This window comes from Ictidomys tridecemlineatus, chromosome 5 (assembly GCF_052094955.1).
Source record: "Ictidomys tridecemlineatus isolate mIctTri1 chromosome 5, mIctTri1.hap1, whole genome shotgun sequence".
Lineage (NCBI taxonomy): Eukaryota > Metazoa > Chordata > Mammalia > Rodentia > Sciuridae > Ictidomys > Ictidomys tridecemlineatus.
The window spans coordinates 4,761,962-4,787,237 of record NC_135481.1 but is presented as its reverse complement, the minus strand read 5'-3'; the positions used below and the strand labels follow the sequence as shown (position 1 = coordinate 4,787,237).

The 25,276-nt window shown below is 40.5% G+C and overlaps 1 protein-coding gene across 2 annotated transcripts in view; it reads left to right on the top strand.

Moving 5' to 3' along the window:
- The window catches only part of Oca2 (OCA2 melanosomal transmembrane protein), a 338,081-nt gene that overhangs the window by 93,856 nt on the left and 218,949 nt on the right, over positions 1-25,276 (top strand). For both annotated transcript variants that reach the window (XM_005316964.4, XM_078049109.1), the window contains exons 7-9: positions 2,586-2,746; positions 5,147-5,229; positions 7,023-7,176. In XM_005316964.4, coding sequence (XP_005317021.2) covers positions 2,586-2,746; positions 5,147-5,229; positions 7,023-7,176 — 398 coding nt within the window. The remainder of the gene's footprint in view (positions 1-2,585; positions 2,747-5,146; positions 5,230-7,022; positions 7,177-25,276) is intronic.

Sequence of the window (25,276 nt, the reverse complement as noted above, 5' to 3'; positions counted from 1 at the left end):
GTGTGGGGCCTCCACACAGCCAGCAGCAGAGCAGAGCAGAGTAGAAGGGGAAGCACACCAGGGGCTCGGAGGAGGGAGCCTCAGTGCTCACTGGAGGATTCACAGAGGGAGTCTCGAGTTAGATCTAGAATAATGGGTTTAGATAATGGGAAAAGCAGGAAGATTGTAGCTGATGCAGCTGGTGAATGGAGGCAATTTCTCTGTTTTCTTTTCTCCTTGCTCCCTGCAGGCTGGGACTCTGGGCTAGTTTCATCAAACTTCCATGATGATGCTGTAAACAAGTATTTATTAACTCAACAAATAGTGATTAGGGACATCTAATGTAATGAGAAGTAAAAAATAAATAAGAAATAATTCTGTCCCTGGAGGAACTAGATCAGTTGGGCAGAAAAATCTAAAACAAACTGCAGTACAGTGTGAATAAACACTTTAATAGCAGAGTTGGCAGTCTGCATTAGAATGTGGGAAGGAGTGGTGGAACCCACTTGGGTTGAGATGCAGAGGTCAAGGACAGACTTAGAGGATGTGGGGCAGGGGCAGCCCGTGGGGTAAAGGCTCTGGTTCAGAGGGAGATGTGAAACTGCATGTTTGGGATCACAGTGGACAGTTCACTGAGGCTGGAAGACAGTGTGAAAGCTGGACATGAGGACGGGGCTCAGTCTGGTGGATCCTTTCTGCTGGAACTTCAGAGTGACCTTTGAACCCTGAACATGTGGTGAGCATCCAGAGGATGAGAGGAAAGGCGGAAAGGAAGGCCTTTCCTCTCATGGGTGGTTAATTTTAGAGTATTTTAATTAATATTACTTGGTTATCTGTCTCCCCAGGAGGGCTTGAGATCCCATGACAAAGGCTTTGCTTATCCATGTCTCTGCTCAAATACCAGAGGAAGAAGCCTGCTGTGCTTCTGATGGTGGCCTCCAGGTGGCACTGTTCCACCTCCTGGTGTCTGCATGGTCTGGAATCTATTTTGTGCTAAGCTATTTGTCCTGCGTCTGCTGTGGGGGAAAGACCAGGACAGGAATAATTTTGAAGTATAGCAGAAGCAGCAGAGTCTCTCGGGCATTTTCTTTGTACATTCTGCCCCATGTGTGACTTCCATTTTCCATTTGTCCTTTCTGAGGCTCAAGTCGCTGTAGAGGTGTGTGGAGGGGCTGTCCAGTTGAGGGCTGGGGACAGCTGTCCCTTCTGTTCTCTCACATAGACAACAGGACTGATAAGACACTTTCTTTACTAGAAAGCTTTTGCAATTTTTTTTTTAAAAAACAATACATTTTGCCGGAGGAACAATGAAAAGAATGAACTATTCACCGACCCTCCCCAATACTCAATGCAAATCTTGTAGATACTCTGGCAACAGGGAAGTTCTCCCCCCGCCCCCCCCCCCCCGCCCGCCTCCCCAGGTCTGCTCTATAAGCTAGCTGTTTCTTTCATTTAAGGAAGAACAAAGGAATTGGCTCATGAATCATCCTAACACCAGTGAGCTTCTGCTAAAAGACTTTGGAGACCTGACATCAAACACACACAATTGTGAAATTTATTTTTCTACCTACAACAGTTTTTTCTTCTGGATCAAGACTGACTGGCTAGAGGTTGTGTAGATTCTCTATCACTTTTAGACACCTTGTTTCCCCCTAGGACCTTATTGCAAGGGTGAGAGGTTCTAGAGTCAGCCCGGAGCAGGTAGAGGCTGAGGAGCAGGGGCTCCTACATTAGTATCACATATACATGCAAGGTTTTAGGAGCTGTGGGGAAGAGCTGCTGTGGGGCTCTAAGTACCATGGGAGGCTGTGGTAAGGTGGAAGGAGCCTCTTTTTATAACAGTTCTTCCTTGATCAAGAGCCTTTCAGTGTGCTTTGAAGGAATTTCTACCCTCTCACTATTGTGAACATCATTGATTCCATCAATTTCAGATCTCTCTCTTTCTGATTTTCTTTTTTTTTGGTTCCTTTTGCTTTCTTTCTTTCTGTACTGGTCATTGAGCCCGGGGATGCTCTACCACTAAGCTACATCACTACATTTCTAGCCCTTTTTATTTTAAGACAGTGTTTCATTAAGTTGCTGAGGCTGGCCTCAAACTTGCCATCCTCTTGCCTCAGACTCCAGAGTATCTTGGATTACAGTTGTGTGCCACTGCAGAACCCAATTTCAAAATTCTTTACTTTTTGTGATCTCTCATTTGTAGACACATGGACCTGACATCCTAGGATGTGTGTGTAGATTTGGATTAGTTCATGAGTTCATTCATGCAGGCATCTGGCCTTCTGCACACTGTGAGCTCATGAGCTTGGGTAGTTTTATGATGGCTGCAAAAAATGAAAGCAGAGGTGACAGTCAGTAAGGTCAGAGAGATGCCTCACAGACCTTTCAGCAGAGGGTCCTAAACACAGTGAACAATGCACAACCGGCTGCATGTGTGGGAGAGAGGGGCTGAAGAGATAGGTAGTCAAGGGCATGGGGCCATGGCAGGAAATGCCCCAGTGTGCACTTCTTTGTGCACTGTCCAAAGAGGACGTGTGTGCAGTGGGTGGTTGGGGGACATTGGACTTCTCCTCTTTGCTTTGCCGTTCACCTTGACGTGCCCTCAGCTGTGAACCTCAGCAGCCGTGCAGACTCCATGCTGCTCCAGGTGGACCTGGCAGGGGCCCTGGAGACTGGTGGGCCAGGTCGTTCCGGGAGAGAAGAACATGTCCTGGTAGAGGTGACCCAGACGGATGCACCGGGCTCCAGGCGGCGTCGGCAGCAGCAGGTTATGCTTATGTGTTATTTGAAAGGAATTGTAAAAATCTCATTTCATCTCATTATAAATTAGGTTTCCTCTTGAATGAATTTGATGGAAAGCCATAAGGCAATAGCGCCATTATTAGTCAAGCCATTGACGCTTATCTCCCTCTTTGTTGTTGAAATTCTCCTCCCCGCCACCTTTTTTTTCTTCTAAATCATTTATAAGCTCTTGCCATTTCAGGAAAATCAGACTTGTGAGTTCTTCCCTCAGAATCATTTTACTGGGCCATTCAGGGAAACATTCTATATTCGAAAGTAGTTTTTGTTGTAAAGCGACACTCGACCTGGGCCTTACCCTATGGTATAGAAGACACGCCAACACCACAGTGGCCTGGTGTCTGTGGGTAATTGCTGAGAGGACATAGGTCCCTGAGCTTCTGCATCTCTACCCGTGGGCCACTGAGCCTGGTCTTCAGCTCACGTTCTTTAAAGGCTGTCTACACATAGGAGAGCCAGCAGCAGGGGTGGACATCCAAGGCAGGACACCTCTCTTTGCAGTTTGACTCATCCCCTGATTGTCACAGTGCCTTCTGCATGGAAGTCATATTCCTCGTTCATGGGTTTCCCTTGATATCACCAACCAGTGGGAGAAACCCCTGCCTGTGTCCAGGGCTGTACCCCTCACATTTTCCTGCTGTGCAGAGTGTGGTTCACAGAGCAAAAGCCTAATTATGAACAAGGATGCAATTTCCTGGTCAGTGGCTGGTACAATACAACATTCCAAAGCCGGCTGTGCTGGCTGAGGTCTGAGGACATAACCTTGGTCCTGCACAGTTCGCTGGCAAGGGGCTCACTGGTAATGAAAGAGGAGGGCACACCTCTGCCAACCCTGCATCCATGACCTTTATGCAGAAGAAGGTGGGACAACCTGCTCTCTTTAAAACATTATTCCATAATAATAAATTTGAATTGATACACTATTGATGCATACTTACGGGGCATGATAGTTTGATACATGCATAACCATGGGTAATGATCAAATCAGGGTAATTAGCATTTCTATCTCCTCCAACATTTATCATTTCTATGTATAAGAGAGCTTCAGACTCTTCTAGTTGTTTTGAAATAGATCACAAATTGTTGACTATAGTTACCCTACTGTGCTATAGAACACTAGAGCTAATTCCTGCTGTCTAGCTGCCTTCTCAGCACATGCATATTTATAACTCAAATTAAATGAGCTATATCAAGCTTCCCTGCACTCACAGGAAGGCTCTTCATAACGTGTTGACACTCCCCAAATGCCCACGTACAAATCCAGCTCCAGAAACGCAAAGATCACAAGAGCTAAAACACTTTTTCCTTGAATACGCTCTTTACGAGCACCCAAATATTTTAAGAGAATTCCTGTTCTTTTATGCATATGCTTCTCTGCTTTGACCAATTTCAGAATTCCTAATTTCGATTTCCTTTGTGATTTGTGTGTAGACTTTAGTCCTCCCAGAGAAAGTTTCCTCTCCTGTCCACCAGGCTGCCCCTCTGCATCTGTCCTTGGCACCCTGCTCTGCTGGGGACAAGAATGTGAGGGCAGGTTTGCCTGCAACACATGTGGCTCCATGTCAGGCCTGTTCTGGTGAGGCTCTTGTGACATGGGGTGTGGAGAGTTTTCTGTGGGAGGGTTTGTTGTTTCCAGGTTGCGACCAGGAAGCATTTCTAAGGAAGCATTTCTTGTAAGTTGCCTTGGAGAACTCCAAAGAGTTCTCTAAGTCTTTAATAATCGTGGTGATTTCTTTTACTTATAATAAATCAGTATGGTAGGCCCTTCCTACCCACAAGTTCTACATCCAAGGATTTAACTAAATTGCAGATTGCAAATTTTTGCAAGAAAAATTGTGTCTGTACTGAACATGCACATTTTTTTCCCCTTGTGATTATTCCCTAAATGATACAGAGTAACAACTATTTACACAGCATTTACATTGTATAGGTATCATAAGAAATCTAGAGATGATTTTAAGTGTAAGAAGGATGTGTGTAGATTATATGCAAGTAGTAAGCCATTTTGGCAAGGAACTTGAGTGTCCACAAATTTTGGCATACTTGGGGTTCCTGGAAACAATCCCCTGCAGAAACGGAGGGAAGACTGTATTTACTTCTATGCTTTTCATACCTTTGTATACAAATTCTGTATTTGTTCTTCTGTGTTCTTTTTTTCTTAATACCCCCTTAATTCCCATATCCATATAACCTGGACAAGCTCCTAATGTTAAGGATGCAGGAATTCATATTAAAAAAATGGTCTTCTATTATTCTCTTCCTATTTTACTTATTTTAAATAAAGACCTACACTGAATGGAACCAGATATCCCAGATGAGATTTCAAGTGAAAAGTCTTACCACAATTTTATGTTTTTGGCTTTTACAGGTCACTCACAATTGGACGGTAGTTTTAAATCCCAGAAGAAGTGAGCATTCAGTGGTGAGCAGGACCTTTGAGATACTGAACAGGTGGGTCCTCAGGCGAGACAGGCCTTGAGCAGACGGTCTCACTGTGTTGTCTGTTTTCCGTTGGTGTAACAGAATACCTGAGACTGGGCCATTTATGAAGATTGGAAGTTTAATTGGCTTACTGTTCTGGAGGCTGGGAAGTCCAAGATCCTGGTGCCAACATTTGCTTGGCATCTTAAGGATTTGCTACCTGGTGACATAGTGGAGGCCATCCCATGGAGAGACAAACAAGTGTGCTTGCTCAGGTCTCTTCCTCTCCTTCTAAAGCCACTATTGTCATCCACTCTGCCTTCCTGACCTCACCTAAGCCTAATAATGTCCCAAAGGCATTACCTCCAAATTCTATCCTCATATGAATTTGAGAATTAAGTTTCTTTTGGGGGAATGTATTCAATCGTAGTACTTGCCTATAAGTTTGATTTCTAGGACACCAGACTTTGGCACAAATAGCACTAGATGTGTCGTGTGGTTTGGATGTGGTGCTCACGCAGTGTAGAAAGTGAATACAAAGACTGCCTGAGGACTCTCCTCTTGGCTGATAGAGGTCACCTTCTTGCTGGGTCCTGCTGGGGTCATCCCTTTGTGTGTCTTTGTCTCTTCTCATAGGGACACCAATCCTACTGGATGAGGACTCACCTAAGATCAATCCTAAGTGACTCCTTTAACCTTTATAACCTCTTTGAAGACCCTACCTTGAATACAGTCACATTCGGAGGTGCTGGGGGTTAGAAATTCAACATGTGAATTTGGGCGGGGGGATGCGATTAGACTCATAAAAGTTATTGACTGACCTTTAAAAAGTGCTTCAGCTTCATGAGTTTACTGGCAAATACCATAATATGTGGTGTTTTGCTAGAGCAAAACAAGGGAAAAGAAAGGCAGGGGACACCGTGAAAAAGGAAAGGAGATCAGTGGAATGAAGGAGGAGGGTTGAGGGTGAGGGAGGGATGGCAAAGGGGAGGAACAGTGGAATGAGGCTGATCAAATTACACTGTGTGCTTGTGCATTCACATGTACCCTGGTGAGTTCCACCTTTGCGTACCTGTAAAATACCAATTTATAAAAACAATAAATAGATGGGGGAAGACCAGTGGAAATAGCAGAGGGAGAACAGGCAGTGGGGAAGGAGATACTGGGGACAGAAACGGAGCAAATTATATTTCATGCTTGTGTGGTTTCATCGACAGGAACCCCACTGTTATGTATAGCTGTAAAGCACTCATAAAAACACACACAAAAAGAAAAGAAAATATCTTCATCATCACTAAAGGGGAAAAAAGTGCTTCAGCTTCAGCATGCCACAAACTTCTGATTTTTCACAGCCTTCTCGTTTGTGGCGCTTTATCCCACAATCAGAGACGGAAGTCTAAAGAATTGGTTTTGCTGTTTGTTAGCAGACAGATCAGCCATATGCTGGTGAGGAAGATGAGACAAAGCTAAAATAGCTGTGCAGGCCCCTGCTTTCAGTCTATGGTCAGAGTAGCACCTGCAGGGCCACACTGAGGATGGGGGCCAGGGAGCCTTCATTTTCGGGGTCTTTTTGGCCACAGAAGGGCTGCATGCTGCACCTCACGACGCTGACCATGATGCTCGGTGCTCTTCCATCTGTGACACCAGGCATTTGGCTGGATCACTCTGAGATCCATTTGGGCTCTGGTTATGACCTGGCTGACTTGGGTTAGAAAGGACACCAAAGGAATTGTTGTTCTGGGGTGTACTGGTAATTTACAACCAACTGTTGACCTAGGATTTGTTTCCCTGGCCAGCTGCAAAGTCTTTGCTTGATTCTGCAGAGAGACTGTTTCCATCAGCATCCGGGCCTCCCTCCAGCAGACCCAGGTTGTTCCTCTTTTGCTGGCTCATCAGTACCTGCGGGCAAGTATAGAAGCACAAGTGACCATCGCTGCGGCCATCCTTGCAGGGGTCTACGTGCTCATCATATTTGAGGTGATCATCATGCCTGTTCTGCTTGATTTACTACTGCCCACGGTCGGGATATTTTAACTTGTTAGATGCTTTGCTGAGCTCATTCCCGACCACTTAGTCTGGAACAGTGTCCATCCTAGAAATTAGCACATCCCTCATTCCACATAGAAAACAGAACAGTAGCAGAGTATTTGCTGAATCTTGGACACTTGAAGTATGCAAGATGAGTTGTGAGGGGACCAGCAAATAGGTACATGAGGAAATGGGATAACATGATTTTCTGATCACTCCAAGTATGACTTTTAGGGGTGACCTTGATCAGACACGTTTTGAACTTCTCTGAGACTCAGAATCTCCATCTGTATGATGGGCATACTACCACCCCCTACATGCTTCAGAGGATGGACACACAGGGGGTCATGGAAAACCCACTGGCTGTGCGAGGCAGAATTATTATCTTTCACATGTTATCAATTTGCTAATGGGCATTTTCACAAATGATCTTAAATCCTGCCAATTTGATGTTCCTGGAAAATTATGTGTCTTTATCCTGAATAGCATGAAGTAAAGTACAAACACTTTCTGGTGGGACATGTACATTGTTGACTTAACTGGGACACCAAACATCCCAGTAGCACGTTGACAGGAATGTTGGTTCAGCGTGTCGGCTGCAAGATGAGTGGCTGATGTGAGTCTGAAGAGGCACATCTTAACGAGCCTGGGATGGGTATGAGAAATTGCTTAGAATTGTCAAGGAGGTGGCCAGCAGCAAGAACAGCCAGGAAAGTTCTGGAACTTTGAGTTTTTTCTTTTCTTTCTTTCTTTTTTTTTTTTTTTTACATACCAGAATATACTTTATTTATTTATTTAATATTAGACATTTTATTTATTTTTTATTTTTTTAGTTTTATTAATTTTTTTAAATACATGACATGAATTTAAATCTTCTGTCATTAAATACATGACAGCAGAGTACATTACAGTTCTTATTACATGAATAGAGCACAGTTTTTCATATCTCTGTATATAGAGTATGTTCATGCCAATTCATGCCTTTATACATGTACTTTTTTTTTGCATGACAATTCCAACTCTGGGATGGGGACCATTACAATGAACATGCTAAGGGTCACCCTCACCCCTTAGACTCAATCAAGCATTACTGGACAAAAACACGGAGTAGGCGTCCCTGTCCTGAGCTGGAGGAAGCGGCACATTCTCCAGAAGAGGAGTCCTTCTGGAATCTGCCTATTTGCTTTTATCATTTTTTTCTTTTCAATTGACACATAATAATTGTACATATTTATGGGTACAGTGTGATAATTCAATACATGTACCCAGTGTGTGATAACCAAATCAGGGTAGATGGCATTTACATCTGTATCATATTAATGTTTGGGTCCTCCATGGTCCTCTCTTCTAGTTCTTCATTAAATATATAATAGGTGTTGCCAACTATGTCTCTCTACTACATGGTAGAACTCTAGAGCTCATTCCTCTGCGTATCTGTTTTAGTACTCTTTGTTCAACCTCCTGCTATCTCTGTCCCCCATGCCCTTCTCAGCCTCTAATAATCATTATTTCAGTCTTTTCTTCTTTGGGACCAACTTTTTAAGCTTCTGCTTGTGCAGTATTTGTATTTCTGAATTTGGTGTATTTCAATTCACATAATGACCTCCATTCATTTTGCTATAATTGACAGGATTTCATTTCTTATGGCCAAATAATATTCCATCATACTGTATCCATTTCTGATAGACACCTTGGTTGATTCCTTATCTTGGCTGTTATAAATAGTGTTACAATAAACATGGAAGTGCATGTATCTCTTCGATGTAATGCTTTTAATTCCTAGGGACAGACACCCAGAAATGGGGTAGCTGGATCATATGGTAGTTCTACTTTAATTTTTTTGAGGAACCTCCATACTATTCTCCATAATGACTACACTTATTTGCATTCATTGTTTGAGTTCCCTTTTCTCTACATCTTTGCTGTTATTTTTGCATTTTTGATTAATAGCCATTTTGAGCATATTTCTTGTACTTTTCTGATGCCAGTTTTTTAAAAATTTATTTACTAAGGGTCTGAATCCTGTTTTACTATTGCTGGTTGTATGAATTTAGGCAATTTAGTCCTTCTTAAAATCAGCTTCCTTATATATATATATTAAATTGGACTGAGGGGATAGTATATTTTTTAAAAAAATATTCTAATTTGTTATCTCTAGTTTAGTTTTTAAAAGCCTTCTCTGTTTTTCTAAGATTTATTTACCTTTTTGGTATAGTTGTATAACCCTTGAAAATTGCATTATTTGTAGAATTTTATTAATGTTATATTAATTAATAGTTATTTTAAATAGCCATTCAGAAAAAAAAATGCTCCCTCTCTCCCATCAGTCATCCTGAGATTTAAAAAGTCCTCTAAGAAGGCCAATTCAACATGGCTTCTTAACAGAAAGTGGGAAGGGGAGAAGAACTTGCAAACCAGCTACATGGTGTATTGTGAGGTCTCAGGTGGGCTTTGGCTGATGGGAGGCTTGGAGTGGGGTTAGATTCTGCCACATGAAGTGGGTGGCAAGTGCTCCCAGATTTTCCTCCCCATGCAGACCACTCATTTCCTGGGAATCTTCCACTGGGTTTTCCTGTACAGCTCCTCTCTGCACCGGTTGTTCAAGGACCTTCTGTCATTTGCTGTTCACAAATACCTGCCTATGACAAGTTTTTATTCTTTATGGTTGAGTAATATTCCATTGTGTATATATACCACACCTTTTTTATCCATTCATCTGTTGTAGAGTATCTAGGTTGGTTCCATAGCTTACCTATTGTGAATTGAGCTGGTATAAACATTGATGTGCCCATATCACTATAATATACTGGTTTTAAGTCCTTTAGGTATACTGAGGGGTGGAATAACTGGGTCAAATGGTGGTTCCATTCCAAGTTTTCTGAGGAATCACCATACTGCTTTCCAAAGTGGTTGCACCAATTTGCAGTTCCAGAAGTAATGTATGAATGAACTCTTTTCCCTACATCCTCACCAACATTTACTGTTGCTTGTTGTCTTGATAACTGCCATTCTGACTGGAGTGAGATAAAATCTCAGTGCAGTTTTAATTTGCATTTCTCTAATTGCTGGAGATGTTGAACATTTTTTCATATATTTGTTGATCAATCATATTTCTTCTCTGTGTAGTGTCTGTTCACTTCCTTTGCCCATTTGTTTATTGGGTTATTTGTTTTTATGGTGTTAAGTTCTCTGAGTTCCTTAGATATCCAAGAACTTATTACTTAGTTCCAGACCACAAAGGTTTTTTTTTTTTAAATCCTTGAATTTCTTATAGTTTTACTTGGTACATGTAACTTCAAGATCCATTTAAAATCAGTTCTTGTAGATGGGTAAGGTTTAGGTGGAGGTTCAATTACTCCAATACCATTTATTAACAAGGCTATCCCTTCTCTATTGAATTGCTTCTGTTCCTTTGTTAAAAGTTAATTGGACTTATTTGTGGGATATAGTTCAGGATGCTATTCTGTTACATTGATTATGTGTCTATCCCTCCACCATTACCACACTATCTTTTTTTAATGGTTTCTATTGGTGAATCCAAATTATACATAACAGTGGGATTCATTGTGATATATTTTTACGTGTACATAACATACTTGGATTAATCTCACTCCCCGGTTCTCTCTGCTTACTTCCCTCCACTGATCTCCTTCCATTACTCCACTGATTACCACACTTTCTTGATTACTGCAACTATATCATAATTTTCATTCTGGAACGAGTGATTCTTCCCACTTATCATTTTCTTCCCCCAAATTGTTCTAGCTCTACAGTGGTCTTTGTCTTTCCATATACATGTTAGAATAACCTTATAGTCCATGAGTATGGTATGTCTTTTGATTTATTTTGGTCTTCTTAGGTTTTTTTTTTTAATTTTCATCATACCGATCCTTTACATATTGTGATAAAACTTCATGTCTTTTCTTTTGAGCAATTATAAATGGTATTGAGTATTTATTTTGTTTTCTACTTGTTTTTATCAATACATGTAAATGCAATAGTTTTTTTTGTGTGTTAATATTGTGTCCTGTTATTTTCCTAAACTTACTTTTTAGTCCTTGGGGATTAAAAAATAGAATCCTTGATATTTTATATGTAGATAATCATGTTACTTATAATGGGGACAGCTTTATTTCTTTCCGATCTGTATCCCTCCAATTTCCTTTTCTTGCTAAGTCACTGTGGCTAGAATGAGAGTGATGGAAATGGATATCTTTGCCTTGTCCCAGGTTGTGAAGGGAAAGCTTTCAGTCTTTCATCTTTAAATATATTAATTTTAGATGTTTTGGAGATTTTTTTATGATACTGAGGAAATTCCTTTCTTTTCCTACTGTACTAAGAGTTTTTACTATAATTGGGTATTGAATTTGCCTTTTCTGTATCAATTGATGTTATCATATGATTTGTCTTCATTAGCTGTTTGGTGTGGGTGACTACATTGATTTATTTCAGAATATTGGACCAGACTTGAATACGTGGAACAATATTTTTTTCTGATGTTATGTATTATTAAAATTTTATTGCTGTCATTACTGCTTTAGTTGCAATATACAGGTTTTGATTTGTTGAATTTCAGGTTAATTTTGTTTCTCTATTTAAAAATTGTCTTCCTTTTTGATACATATGTGATTCACACATATGTTGTTTAGTTTTCAAATATTAGGAATGTTTCTGTTGTCTTTCTTTACAGTGTTATAGTTTGATTCATTTTTGGTCAGAGCCACTTATTCTACATTCAGTTCTTTAAATTTATCAATTTTTCATGGTCCAGGTTTATGGTATGTCTTGGTGAGTCTTCTGTTGGCTTAAATAATGTAATTTTCCCTGTTTTAAACACTAGTATAACTTTCAAGTAGAAATCCTGTATAATTAGACCTTGTAACAACTCATGAAATACCAACCCTGCCCTTTTGTTGTCTTGTGGCTTGATAGAAGGTGAAGAAGCTTGCAGAGGTATTGGGAGGATAGTGTCTTCTACTTTGTGTTTCTGAAACTCTTATGCTTCCAGAATTCCCTAGAGGTGCCCTCACTGGGGAGGGCTCACATTTTTGGAAGTGGGGAGAGAGGCTGGATGCTGTCACCACATCTATGAACTCTCCTGAAGTGGAGTCAGTATTGCAGCCTTCCTAAGATCTACTCCAGGGGCAGAATTTGCCTTGGATAAAGACCCAGAGGTTCCCTGAAGTCTGGGGGCAGATCTGTCTTCCCAGGATGGAATGGAGGTCTCTAGACTCTGCAGGCAGGCACCCTAGGCTGTCTGCACTTCATTCAGGAGAGTGAGTCTTGGGGTGGCTGCAGACTCACTCCTCCACTCTTCCTGTCTGCTGTTGCCATCTGCTTCCCTGACACTGTGCTGCTCCTGCCTGTCTGACTCTCCTACCTCTGACCTGCTCCTGCCTCACCTGCTCTGTTACTCTTTCTCACTTACCATGCATGTTGTTCAGTGTTGAGTCCCAGTGCCTGGCACAGGGCAGGGCCTAACAGATATTCATTAACAAAATGTTCCCAGAGTGTCCAGATATTTGAGATGGGTCCTGTAGTTCTGGGATTGGTTTAATGTGGTTCTTGGGCAGGAGGAGGGCACCATGACCCATGGCCCATGGCCCATGTGTGACTGAACAGGAACAAAGGCTCAGCCAAGGTTCCCATAGGTCTTTAATGGGTTTGAAGGGAAATTCCTTGGATTATTTGTACTTCTGGTCCTATAGATAATCCTGGCTGACATTTTCTTGGGGTCGTATTTCTCATCCTTGTTTAAAGTACTCTTTATTGAAAGCCTCAAAGAACAAAGTTGGAGCAGTCTTGCCTTTGCATCCATAACAGGGCTTCAGGAAATTTCTTAGTGCAGAATTCTAAAAGTACCATTAACACAACTAAGACTTTTAGGCCTTTGTACTGTACAAAATCATATTAAAGCAATTCTTACACAGTCTTATTGAAAAAAATACTTCACAGCAGAAGGGAGATAATACTTCCCCTCTGTGTCCTACACCCAGCTTCTGGAATCATGTCTTGAGAGGATTGCTGCCATGGCTCCTTCCCGCTGGAAACACCAACCCTCTTTCCCTTCACCAGCTTTCTCCAATTGAGGCAAAGTGATCAGGTCAGAGGTAGGAGAGTCCGACTGGCAGGAGCAGCACAGTGTCAGGGGAGCAGCTGGCCACAGCAGGCAGGAAGAGTGGAGGAGTGAGTCTGCAGGCGCCCCAAGACCCACTCTCCTGAGTGACGTGAAGTGTGTAAGATCATATTTCATTGCTCTGGGTCCTTTCAAATTTAATTTAGGAGTTCATGTACTGTTTGTTTTAAAAAATTAACTGTGAAATTAAATTCGAGAGAGCTGAATGGAGAACACCTTTAGTCTTCCGGGGTCTCCACTTTAATTTACAGATATAAGAAGCATATTTAGAGAGAAGGAAGATGATACCGTTCAGAATGCAGTGTACACACCACAATGGTGTTTTTCAGTGGAAACCGCCATGCTAGGTTTTCTAATTTTGTTTCTTATTACATAGTTTGCAAAACTGAAATTTAAATTACAGCCATGGTCAATAGCTCTGCCTCCCAATTCATTTCCTTGTGCCTGCCACCCTCTTCCTATGACCAATTTATGGAGTAATGACTGCTAAAGCATTGGGCAAACTCTGTCCATTACCTAATTCCAGAAGTACCTTTCATTTTCACTTTTGGAAAGGACTTTAGAACTGCAGAAGAACTGGTGGGTTATGTATTGCAGCCCCTTTGCTTAACAGACTCATACTGAATTGCAAAGACATGCTTTTGCAATGGAAGGAGCAGGGTGGAACACAGGCCTTCTGACCACTGAGCCCATATTTTTTTTCTGATAACTTCATAGACCAATATTTCAAAGTTTTTGAAAGTGGGAAATCACATACTTCATTAGAAAAATGGCAAGAATTTTGCAGACTGCTATTATTATCTTTTATTTTTTTGTAGTGGGGCACTTTATATTTTTTGAACCAGGGACACTTGACTACTGAACCACATTCCCAGCCCTTTTTTTGAATTTTATTAAGACACAAGATCTTGTTGAGTTGCTTAGGGCCTTGCTAAGTTGCTGAGGCTGGCTTTGAACTCTCGATTTTCCTGCCTCAACCTCCTGAACCGCTGAGATTACAGGTGTGTGCCACAGGGCCCAGCTGCAGACTGCTCTTGAAGGAAGTAAAACCTTCCTAGGGCCAGCAGTTCAAGGCAGTGAGCAGGCAGTGAGCTGGGTTATTCTGTTGTTTGATCAAATAAAAATTCCTGGTTGTGGGATTTAGATGGCCTCTGGAAGCTGGAGAAAGGGAGCAAGTGGCTTCTCCTGAGTCTGCAGAAGAATGCTGCCCTGCCAACACTCTGATTTTATTCCAGCAGCACTTGTGTTGGACTGCTGACCTCCAGACTGTAAGAGTAAGTTTGTGGGGGTTTGTGGCAGCAGCCCTAGAGGGCTAACACAGTGGCACTGTAAGGGAAATGCCAAGACAATACCTCCACCTAGGGCCAGACATTTCTCCACTCCTTGAGAAGCCCTTGGGGAGACTAAGCATAAACTGTGAAGGCAGCCACTAAAGATGGAGCCCTGGCTCTGTCCTGCTATGTGGGAGGGGTGGATGGAATGCAGCTCCATGCCACATCTGGGCTCTTTCTGCACCATAGACCTCCACCTAGGGAAGGAAGTGGAGGTGCTAAAGACATGCTGAGAGGGGTCCCCTGGCTCTAGCACCTTCCCACCCATGAGGGTAGTGCGAGGCCAGGGTCAGAGAGAGTGAGTCTCCACAGACACATTGCCAGACCTGGTGACTCCTCTTTTATATACAAGAAACCTGAGATTCAGAGGGGTAGAGGGGCTGGCAGGCAGTTGGGGCCTTGTTTGGGATCAATAGATCTGGTTGCTGGGAGTTCAATGGGTCTAGTGGAAGGCCTTTTTGGATCTTTGGACCAACAACTCCTTAAATCTCTGTGGGCAGCACTTAGAAAATATTTCGATTTGTGAATGTTTGCTCTCCTTGGGCTATGTAGCAGATGAGGGGCTTGGCAATGGGATAAAACAGATAAAACACAACAGTGGCAAAATATCAAGAGGAACAAAGAGCCGGGACCTGACAACATGTGTATCAGGGTAGAGTGACAGACCCAGTGGGTTGGCCATTCCCTGTGGCCACAGACCACCCCCTCTGCAAGCAGAGAATGCTGGGAGCAGATGATGGGAACATGTTATGCAGCCTCTCTGGTCTCTCACAATGTGGCTCCTCATACCAGGAACACCTGTTCCACCAAGGCTTTTGTCCTTTCAATGTCTCCTGCCCCAAATCCAGAGCTGGTGATGGCATGAGGTTCAGAGGCCGCGACCTCCTAGTAGGCATTCTCTGCCCTCTTGCCCTGCGCTCCACAGTGAGGTCAGGAACGCTCACCACAGCACACCACCAGCCTGCGGAGGAATGCGGAGGCCATCAGGCCCTGTGGGAGCCTCCACAGAGCTGGCCTCACACCTCACAGCCTGGTGTTCTGGCATCACTCCTGCTTGTGTTCAGAAGACCCCAGCTCCTTAGGCACACAGTCTGCGTCCCTTGGAATGGCAGGAGACCTTCCTACTCAGTGTTTTTCTGCGGTACAAGCCTTTCCTTGCCTCTTCCATCAGCTTCTTTATGGCCTGCTGCCCAGCCTTGAAACACTGCCACATTATTTTAGTTTTTGGCCTCCATGGCATCAAGCTTTAGACCAATTTTGGCATTAGCCAGCGTTCGCCTTATCAGTAACCCACCTCGATCTCACAGTTGCTGCAGCCCTTCTCTGTGCCTCTCAGGGCTCGGCTGGGCCTGATGGGGCCCTAAAGGCAGGGCTCAAGACTGCCCAGCTGTTCAGACCTACAGGTCAATGCTGTGGAGAAGTGGATGGTTCCAAGGCACCTGGACAGCTCTGCCCTGGCTGGACATTTATTGGGGCTGTGCTCATGGCCTCAGGACAGCTGTGGGGTGGATGATGTCCCCTCAGGCACCATGTCTGAGGCCCACAGTCCCCAGGGTAACACTGCTGAGAGCATGTGCAGCCTGTCCTGGTGGTGTGCCTCCCTTCATCCATTCTTTCCGGATTCATGTTGATTCCAATCAACAGCCAGGGTTCTGGAAATCACCACAGATATACATTTCTCTAGCACAAGGAGACTTGAATTCCAAGAAAGGCTGCAAGAGATACCCAAGTATCTGAGTTTTACCAGCATCTCCCATGCCTGCTGGGCCATGCAGCCCTGTGAGAGGTTAAAAGTATCAACAGTTCAAGGGACGGAGGACCTTTGAGCATGCTTCACACTCCATCTATCTTCCATGTGATGAGCAATGCAGATCCATGCAAGGTGGTGACAGTGCAGGGTCAGAGGTCAGGGCAGGTCCCTTGCTCCTGGACATCACTTGAATCTGAGTTCAGGGTGAAGCAGAGGCCAAAGGAAACTGATTTCAAGTGAGGTGAGGTTTAGGTTCCAAGCACATATTCTCAACAACATAGTGAATCTGGGTTACTGTGGGGGCATTTGATGATTTTCGTTTCCTTTCTTTCCTTCTCTGCCTCCCACCTCTTCTTTTCTCTTGCACTAGGATCAGGCTACATTGTCATAAGAGCCAGTGTGTAATGATAGTCAACATGTAGCAGAGCCCTGAGAGGCACAGCGGAATGGGCCGAGTAACTGACAGTCTTTAAGTCCTTAGCTAGAAACAGGCCTTGCAATTAAAGTGAAAATTTATTATCACCTTTGAAATCTGCTTTATAACACATGGGTGAAAGTGATTTCCCATGTAATCAGAGGCCCTGTGATTGGCATGATACCTTTCAAAGTAGTGGGAACTTGCATTTCCAGAATAGCTTACTAAAAACGTGAAGTAACTTTGCCTGAATTATTTGTGAAGTTAATAAGATCTTGCATAAAGTGAAGGTCATCTCTGTGAGCACCATGGAAAATATTGGCATTTCAGTGTTGATTTTGAGGGTCGTTTTAGGTTTCTGTACTATTCAATACATAATAGACAATAAATGGGAGATAACTACTGTAGATCATATAAGCTGTCTCTAAAACTTCTCAGGGAGTGCATTAATGTGAAAATTTCATGACATTATGTACAATGCTTTAATTTGTCATTTTTCATGAAGCCTTTGCCGATTTTAATGTCAAGCGCTCTGAGAACCATCTTTGACCAACTGAAAAACCAATTCTATGTAATGCCTTTCAATAATAAAATTCAAGAGACCTGTGCATTCCCAGGATCCTTGTAGCACTATTCATAATAGCTAAGTGTTATGGTTTGGATATGAGGTGTCCCCAAAATATGCGAGACAATGCAGGAATGTGCAGAGGTGAAATGATTAGATCATGGAAGCTAATCATATATACATATATATATATATTTTGGTGGGGGTGAAGGCAAAGAGTTGACTCTGTTTTAAATGAGAAATGATGTAATTAAACCCAAACTCCCTCTCTGAGCACATGGCTTTGTGCTCAGCCTCGGCCACTGGCACCTGTCTCCTATTCCTCTCTCTCTCACCCTTCTCCTTTTCTACTCATCTCCTCTCTTTCTGTCCCTGACCACACAGTTTCCTTTGGCTAGACATATGTGAGATCATGTGGTATTTGTTTTTCTGTGCCTGGCTTATTTACTTAGCATGATGCCCTCCAAGTTTATCAGGTCACTAATGTCAGCAGATCCTTTTCTAAGAGTGAATAACATTCTATTGGGTTTGCATAACACATTTTCTTTCCCCATTCCAGCCTCATTGGGTATGATTGACAAATTGAATATTTTGAATATTTGTATATTCAAGGTATACAACATGATGATGAGTGTATGCATTATGAAATCCAGCTAATGAACATATCAATCACCTTACTTACTTATCTTTCAGTGTGTGTATATGGTGAGAACACTTACAATCTACTCTTTTAGAAAATTTCAGGTATATAGTTCAATATTTTTAACTGTGGTTACCATACTCTGCATTAGATCCCCAGAACTTATTCACATTACACTTAAAAGTTTGTACCCTTCAACTAACAATCCTGACACCTCTTCCTCCCTGTGTTCTTTCCCTGGCAACTGCCATTCTAATTTGTGCTTCTATGAATTTGACTTTTTTTTTATTCCACTTTTTTTAGATCATGCAATACTTTTGTCTTTCTGTTTTTGGCTTATTTCATTTCACATTTAAATTCATTTATACTGTCATAAATAGCAGGACTTTTAAAGGTCGGATATATATGTATCTCTAGAGCCTCTAGAGCTTTGCTATTATGAATCGTGCAGCAATGAATATGGAGTGCAGATCTCTCTTTGAAACACCAATTTCTTTTCCTTTGAACACATATCCAGAAGTGGGATTGGTGGGCTACTTTTAATCCTGTTTTTAGTTTTTGGAGGAACTTCTGTACTCTTTTCCATAGATCTGTACTGTACTTGCCTCCTATCTTCTTTCCCTATCCATTCTAACAGGTGTGTGACAATTATCTCTTTGTGGTTTTGACTTGCGTTTCCCTGGTAATTAATGAGGTTGAGCACCTTCTTATATATCTGGTGGCCATTTAGGTTCTTTGCTCATTTAAATTTTTTTTCTATTAAGTTCCTTGTGTATTTGAATATTAACCCCTTATCAGACACATGGCTTGCAAATATTTTCTCCCATTCTGTATGTTGTCTTTTCCATTTTGTTGACTCTTTCTTTTGTTGTGCAGAAGATTTTTTAAAATTTGATATAGTCTCAGTTATTTATTTGTGCTTTTTATTTTTTTTGCCTGTGCTTTTGGGTCATATACAAAACAAACAAGAACAATAAAAATATTGTAAAGAGTTTCAGGTCTTATATATAACACTTTAATTAAAATGAGTTTAATTTTGTGTATCATATAAGATAAGGGTCCAATTTCATTCTCTTGCATGTGGATATTTGGTTTCCCCAACACATTTATTGAAGAGATTATCCTATATCCATTGTGTATCCCTGGCACCTTTGTCAAATATTAGTTGATAGCATATGTAGGGTTATTTATGGGCTCTTTGCTCTGTTCTATTGGTCTATATACCTGTTTTGTATGATAGTGATATTGTTTTGATCAGAGCAGATTTGCAATGTATTGTTAAATCAGGATATGTGATGCCTGCCTCCATATTTTCTTCTTACTCAAGATTACGATGGCTATTCAGGGCCTTTTGGAGTCTCATATGAACTTTAGGATTATTTTTTTCTATTTTCATGAAAAATTCCATTAGAATTTTATGGAAATTGCATTGAATCTGCACATCATTTTAGGTAGTGTGGACATTTTAACAATAGTTATTTTTTCAATCCATGAACATGGAATATCTTCCCATTTACTTGTGTCTTCCTTAATGTCTTTTATTAACTTCTTGTTAAAGATTATTCCAAAGTATTTTATTCTTTTTGATTGTACCATAAATGGAATTGTCTTCTTCATTTTTCCAGATAATTTTTTATTAATGTGTAGAAACATGAATGCATTTTTATATTGATTTTGAATCCTGAAACTTTGTTGAATTTGCTTAATAGTTAAATCGATTTTTGGAAGAATCATTTGCATGACAGAGGCAATTTAACTTATTACTTTTGAATTTAGATACATTTTATTTATTTATTTTCTCATTTAATTGCTCTGACCAGGACTTCCAGTACTATATTGAATAAAAATCATGAGTGCAGGCATCCTTATTTTGTCCCTAATCTTAGAGAAAAAGCTTTCAACTTTTCACCAATGAGAACAATGTTAGCTGTGGGCTCATCCTATATAGACTTTATTATATTCTGGTACATTCTTTCTATACCTAATTTGTTGAGATATCATCATGATCATGATCATCATCATCATGGAAGGATGCTAAATTTGAACAAATCCTTTTCCTGCATCCATTGAGATTATTATATGATTTTAATTTTTTGTTTTGTCATATATCACATTTATGTATGACTTGTATATGCTGATCCATCCTTGCATCCAGATATAAAGCCCACTTGGTTATGGTAGATGATCCTGTTAATGTGCTGTTGAATTTAGTTGCATAGAATTTTGTTGTGGATTTGTTGCATTTGTGTTCATCACGGATATTGGTTTGCTGTTTTCTTTCCTTGTACTGTCCTTATCTGACTTTTGTATAAGAATAATGTTGGTCTCATAAAATGAGTTTGGAAGTGTTCCTTCCTCTATTATTTTGTGCAGAGCTTGAGAATGGTTGCCATTGATTTTTGTTTAAATGGCTGGTAAAGAATTCACCCATAAAAACTGTCCTGAGCTTTTATTTGCTGGGAGGTTTTCAATTACTGCTTTAATCTCCTTACTCATTATTTGTCTACTCAGATTTTTCTATTTCTTCATGATTCAGCCCTACTAGATTTTAAATTTATATATATAAAATTTATCCATTTCTTCAAAATTGTCCAATTTGTGGGCATATAGTTGTTCATAGCAGTTTATAATCCTTAGCATTCCTATGGTATCAGTATTAGTGTCTCCTCCTTCATTTATGATTTTATTTATTTAAATCCTCTTTCCTTTTTTTCTTGGTTAGTCTAGCTAAAGGTTTGTCAATTTTGTTTCTCTTTTCAAAAAACCAACTCTTAGTTTTGTTGATCTTTTCAGTTGTATATTTAGTCTCTATTTCATTTATTTCTGCTGTAATATTTATGTTTTTCTTTCTTGTGGTAACTTTGGTCTTAATTTGTTCTTTTTTTCCTTTTTACTTGAGGTGTAAAGTTAGGATTTTTATTTGAGATCTTTTTGGATGTTGGCATTTATCAGCTTATCTCTTGGAACATCTTTGCTGCGTCTCAAAAGTTTCAGTACACTGTGTTTCAAGTTCTATTTTTTTCAAGATAGTTTTGATTTTTTTTGAACCATTAGTTTTTCAAGAGTGTTATTTTATTTTTACATATTCATGAATTTACTCATTTTCTTTCTGTTATTGATTTCTAGTCTTATATCATTGTGCTGAGAAAAGATACTTGATATCATTTTGACCTTATAAGATTTTAAAAATATTTGTTTTGTGATTTAAGGTGTGATCTCTCCTGGAGGATGTTCTGTGTATATCTGAGAAGAATGTGTATTCTGCTGCTGATAGGTGGAAATTTTCTGTATGTGTTTGTTAGATCCACTTGCTCTATAGTGTTGTTTAAGTCTATTTTTTAAAAAGTTGATTTTATGTATGGATGTTCTATTCACTATTGTAGACGAGGTATTGAAATCCTTTACTATTATTACACTGTTGCAGTTACTCACTTTGGATTTGTCAATATTTGTCTATGTCCATACCACCCTGAATGAGCCTGATCTTGTCAGATTTGTCAATCTTTATTTTATATACTTAAGTGTTCTGATGTAAGTGGTGTACCTATTTATAATTGTTGTGTCTCTCTGTGGAATTAACCCTTTAATCATCATATAATGATCTTGTATTGCTAGAGACATTTTTTGACTTGCAGTCAATTTTGGCTGATATAAGTTTAGCTGCCCCTGCTTTCTTTTGGTTCCCATTTGAATTAAGTATCTTTTTGATCTTATCATTGGGCTCTCCTACCTGTAGTTTGTGAGATGGCTGGCTGTGTCTGCAACCTAGTGTGAATAAGGAGGGGCAGATGTGTGGAGGTTGGAGGTACTCTAGATAACCTTAGAGGACCAGAACTGGGGGCTGCTCCAGAATTCTTCCTTTTCTTTCCCGTTTCTTCTTCAACCCTCTTTTTTTTAGATTTTTTGCTCCTCATTTGTTCAGCAAGTATTGATTGTTCTTCAGAGCTCTGAGGAGAACCTAAGAGAAACACTTTACAGTTTCTGTCCTCAAGGAGCTCACAGCCTGGACTGTTGTCAAAGAAATGAGAGCAGAACGTATAGGCTTGACTGATGAGGAGTGTGGATGGAAGGGCAGCTGGGCTGCTGCCCAGGCCCTGCCTGTGAGGCTGTGCCTGGAGAGCTGGTCATGCATTCTGTGCCCCCTAAGCCATTTGGGACACAGGAAAGAAACGTTATATTTTCCAGCAAACAAATGAGAAGAGGGCCTTTATATATTCCTTTAAAGCACCTTTTAAGAGTTTTTTTTTTAAAAATTGATTTTACCATTTTTGGCCCATCTACCATTTGCATTATTCCTGATAATTGAAAAGTTCTTTATCTTTAGCATAGAAATGTAGGTATGTTCATAATTATCTAAGGCAATTAAACTCATTTTATTATAAGATCATTTAGTTTAAAAGGTTTTATCGCACAGGTATAAGGCTGATCATTTTCTTTTTTCTTTTTGCGATTCTGGGGATTAATCCCAGGGTCTTGCTCATGCTAAGTACTTGTTCTACCAGTGAGCTGCAACCTCAGCCCTGATCATCACTTTTTTTTTTAATAACAAGAATAGAAGATATCCCCTCTTATATGGTATGGGCTCCTAGCTAGCTGAAGGGATGGGTTTCTGAGTAAGGAATAGTTGTATTCACATGTCCCTAAACATGTACTTTAGATGGCAGGGATGTTTGTGTGGGGGTTGCCTAGCATGTGTATTAAGGGACTGTCTGCTTCACAGAGGAGAAAGGAGCTGATGGTGGCAGTGGCCCAGGGGAGAGTGGTGAATATGGTTAGGGTATCATTGGAGCCGCAACCAGCTTCCTGGCACTCCTGAGAACTGTGGGGGATAAGTAGATAAGTTCTATGGCTGTGGTTTCTTGCTTTCATTTTTGCTCATCCATGTGGTTAACTACCAGGGCCCAATTTCACCCCTATCCATTGATTTTTCTCCAGAGCCAACAGCTCCTTTAGGTATCCAGTATAGTTTCCTGATTTCACAAATGAACAAGCAATTCTCCCCCTAGGAGAGAGGAGGTACCCTGGAGTAGGAAAAATTTGGATTTAATCTTGACTCTGAATCTTCTTGGCTTTGTGATATGGAGAACATTACTCAACATTGCTAGACTGTTTCTTCATCTGTAAAAACAGAGTAATGATGGTTTCTATTTCCTGGGGCCATTGTGAAAAGTACATTAGATTGTGTCCATAAAGTATTTAGTTACTTCCAGGTACACATTAGGTACCCAATAAAAGTCAGTTATTTCTGTTGCTAATACAGCTGTCCAGTGACTAACAGTCAGATCTCTTAAAATATTTTTTTAAATTCTTAAAAACTTAATCAAAAGCTTATATTGGAAGATAGGAGTATGTCTCAGATTGAGACTGCAGAGTGGATTCCATCTCTACTCTGCTCTACCTCCATAGTGTCTTTACTTTCTTAGTCCATTTTCTGTTGCTGTAACAGCATACGTGGGACTAGGTAATTTATAAAGAATAGAGGTTTATTTAGCTTTATGGTTCTGGAGGCTGGGAAATCCAAGAGCTTGGTCCTGCCATCTGGTGAGAACCTTCTTGCTGCATCATGACATGGAGGAGGACATCATATGCTAGTCCATGTCTCTCTTCCTCATCTTATAAAAACCACTAATACCATCCTAAAGGTCCTACCCTTGTGACCTCATCTAACCCTAATTACCTTCCAAAGGCTCCACCTCCAAATATCAGCATATGGATCTGTGGGTCAGTTTCTAACACATGAACTTTTTGGGGAACACAGCCAAACCACAACACTTCCTTTCTTCAACGAAGCATATTTGCAAATCTGTCACCACTTGTTTAACCCATGAAGCATTAAAGGAATGCAGAAAACAAAAAATAAAAATGAAAGACATCTCCAAGCTGGAACTGTCTTTGCCTTGTTCTGTGTAGCGTGTAGAAAGGAGCCCTTGGTTCAAGGAGGGAAAACCTGGCTCTGACTCTTGGCTTAGTCACACTCTAGCTTAACTTCAGCTTCCGTCTTCAAGCTATAAAGCTGAGAGTGAATTCCTGTTATACCTATTTCCTATGGCCTCTCTCAAATATGAAGTATTGTTAAAATGAGTAAGTAAACTGAAATGGAAAAGCAGGACACAAATGGAAGGAATTAATATAATTTGGTAGCTATTTACTGGATTTTAGACACTCAAATACATCAACTCTTAAAAACCTAAACTGTGGGGGGAAAAAAACCTGGCATAAAATTAACTGAAACCTAACTTTAAATCTAGTGGTACAAATTATAGATGAAACAATTTTATCAGAATTTGAGTTTCAGGTAATTACGAATAAGAAAGGTTCTATGAGGTAGAAGCCATAAAATAAGGGAATGCAAACCACTTTAGAGTATGAAGAAATGAATATGTCTGTTAGTGTTTAATTTTCAACCCAGTCTTGCCACATTCTTTTTATAGTTTTAACAGTTTTATTGAGGAGTAATTTAATTCCATAATTTTACCATTCGTAAGTGTGCAATTAAATTATTTTTACTAAATTTAAGGAGTTCTGCAACCATCAACACAATCCAGTTTTAGAACATTCCGTCACCTCATAAGGATACAGAGGGCCTATTTTAAGACAGCACTTTTTGTTACCTCCAGCCTTAGGCAACTCTGATCTTTTTGAGTTTCCTTAAATTTACCTTTTTCGGATAGTTCAGATAAGTGGGATACAATATAGTGTCCTTTGTGTCTGTCTCCTTTCATGTTCAATGTTTTTGAATTTATTCATTACACATTCCATATTCCATGTTGCATCTCTTCCATGTTGTGGCCTATATTGCATTTCATTGGTCCATTCATGGTGGATGAACTTTAGGAATGTTTCCAGTTTGACTCAGAGCATTCATGCTCTATGTGGACACATGTGTTCATTTCTGTTGGGTAGATTCCCCAGTAGAATTGTTGAGGGAAAGGGTAAATTTACTTTGAATTTATTTTTATAATCCGCAGTGGCTGCACCATGTTACATTTGTACCAGCAACATGTGAGAGCTCCAGTTTCTCTACATCTTTATCTTTCCTTCATATTTTATTTTAGAAATTCCATGTCCATGTAAATCATAATTAAATCAAGAAGATTCTTTTGTGAGTCAGTGGTAGCACTGAAGTCTCGATTAGACTGAGCGCTTCATAGTTGGGGTTTAAAAACAGCCTCAGTAATTGGGAAGAATTGATTTACGTTGTTGAACTAATAC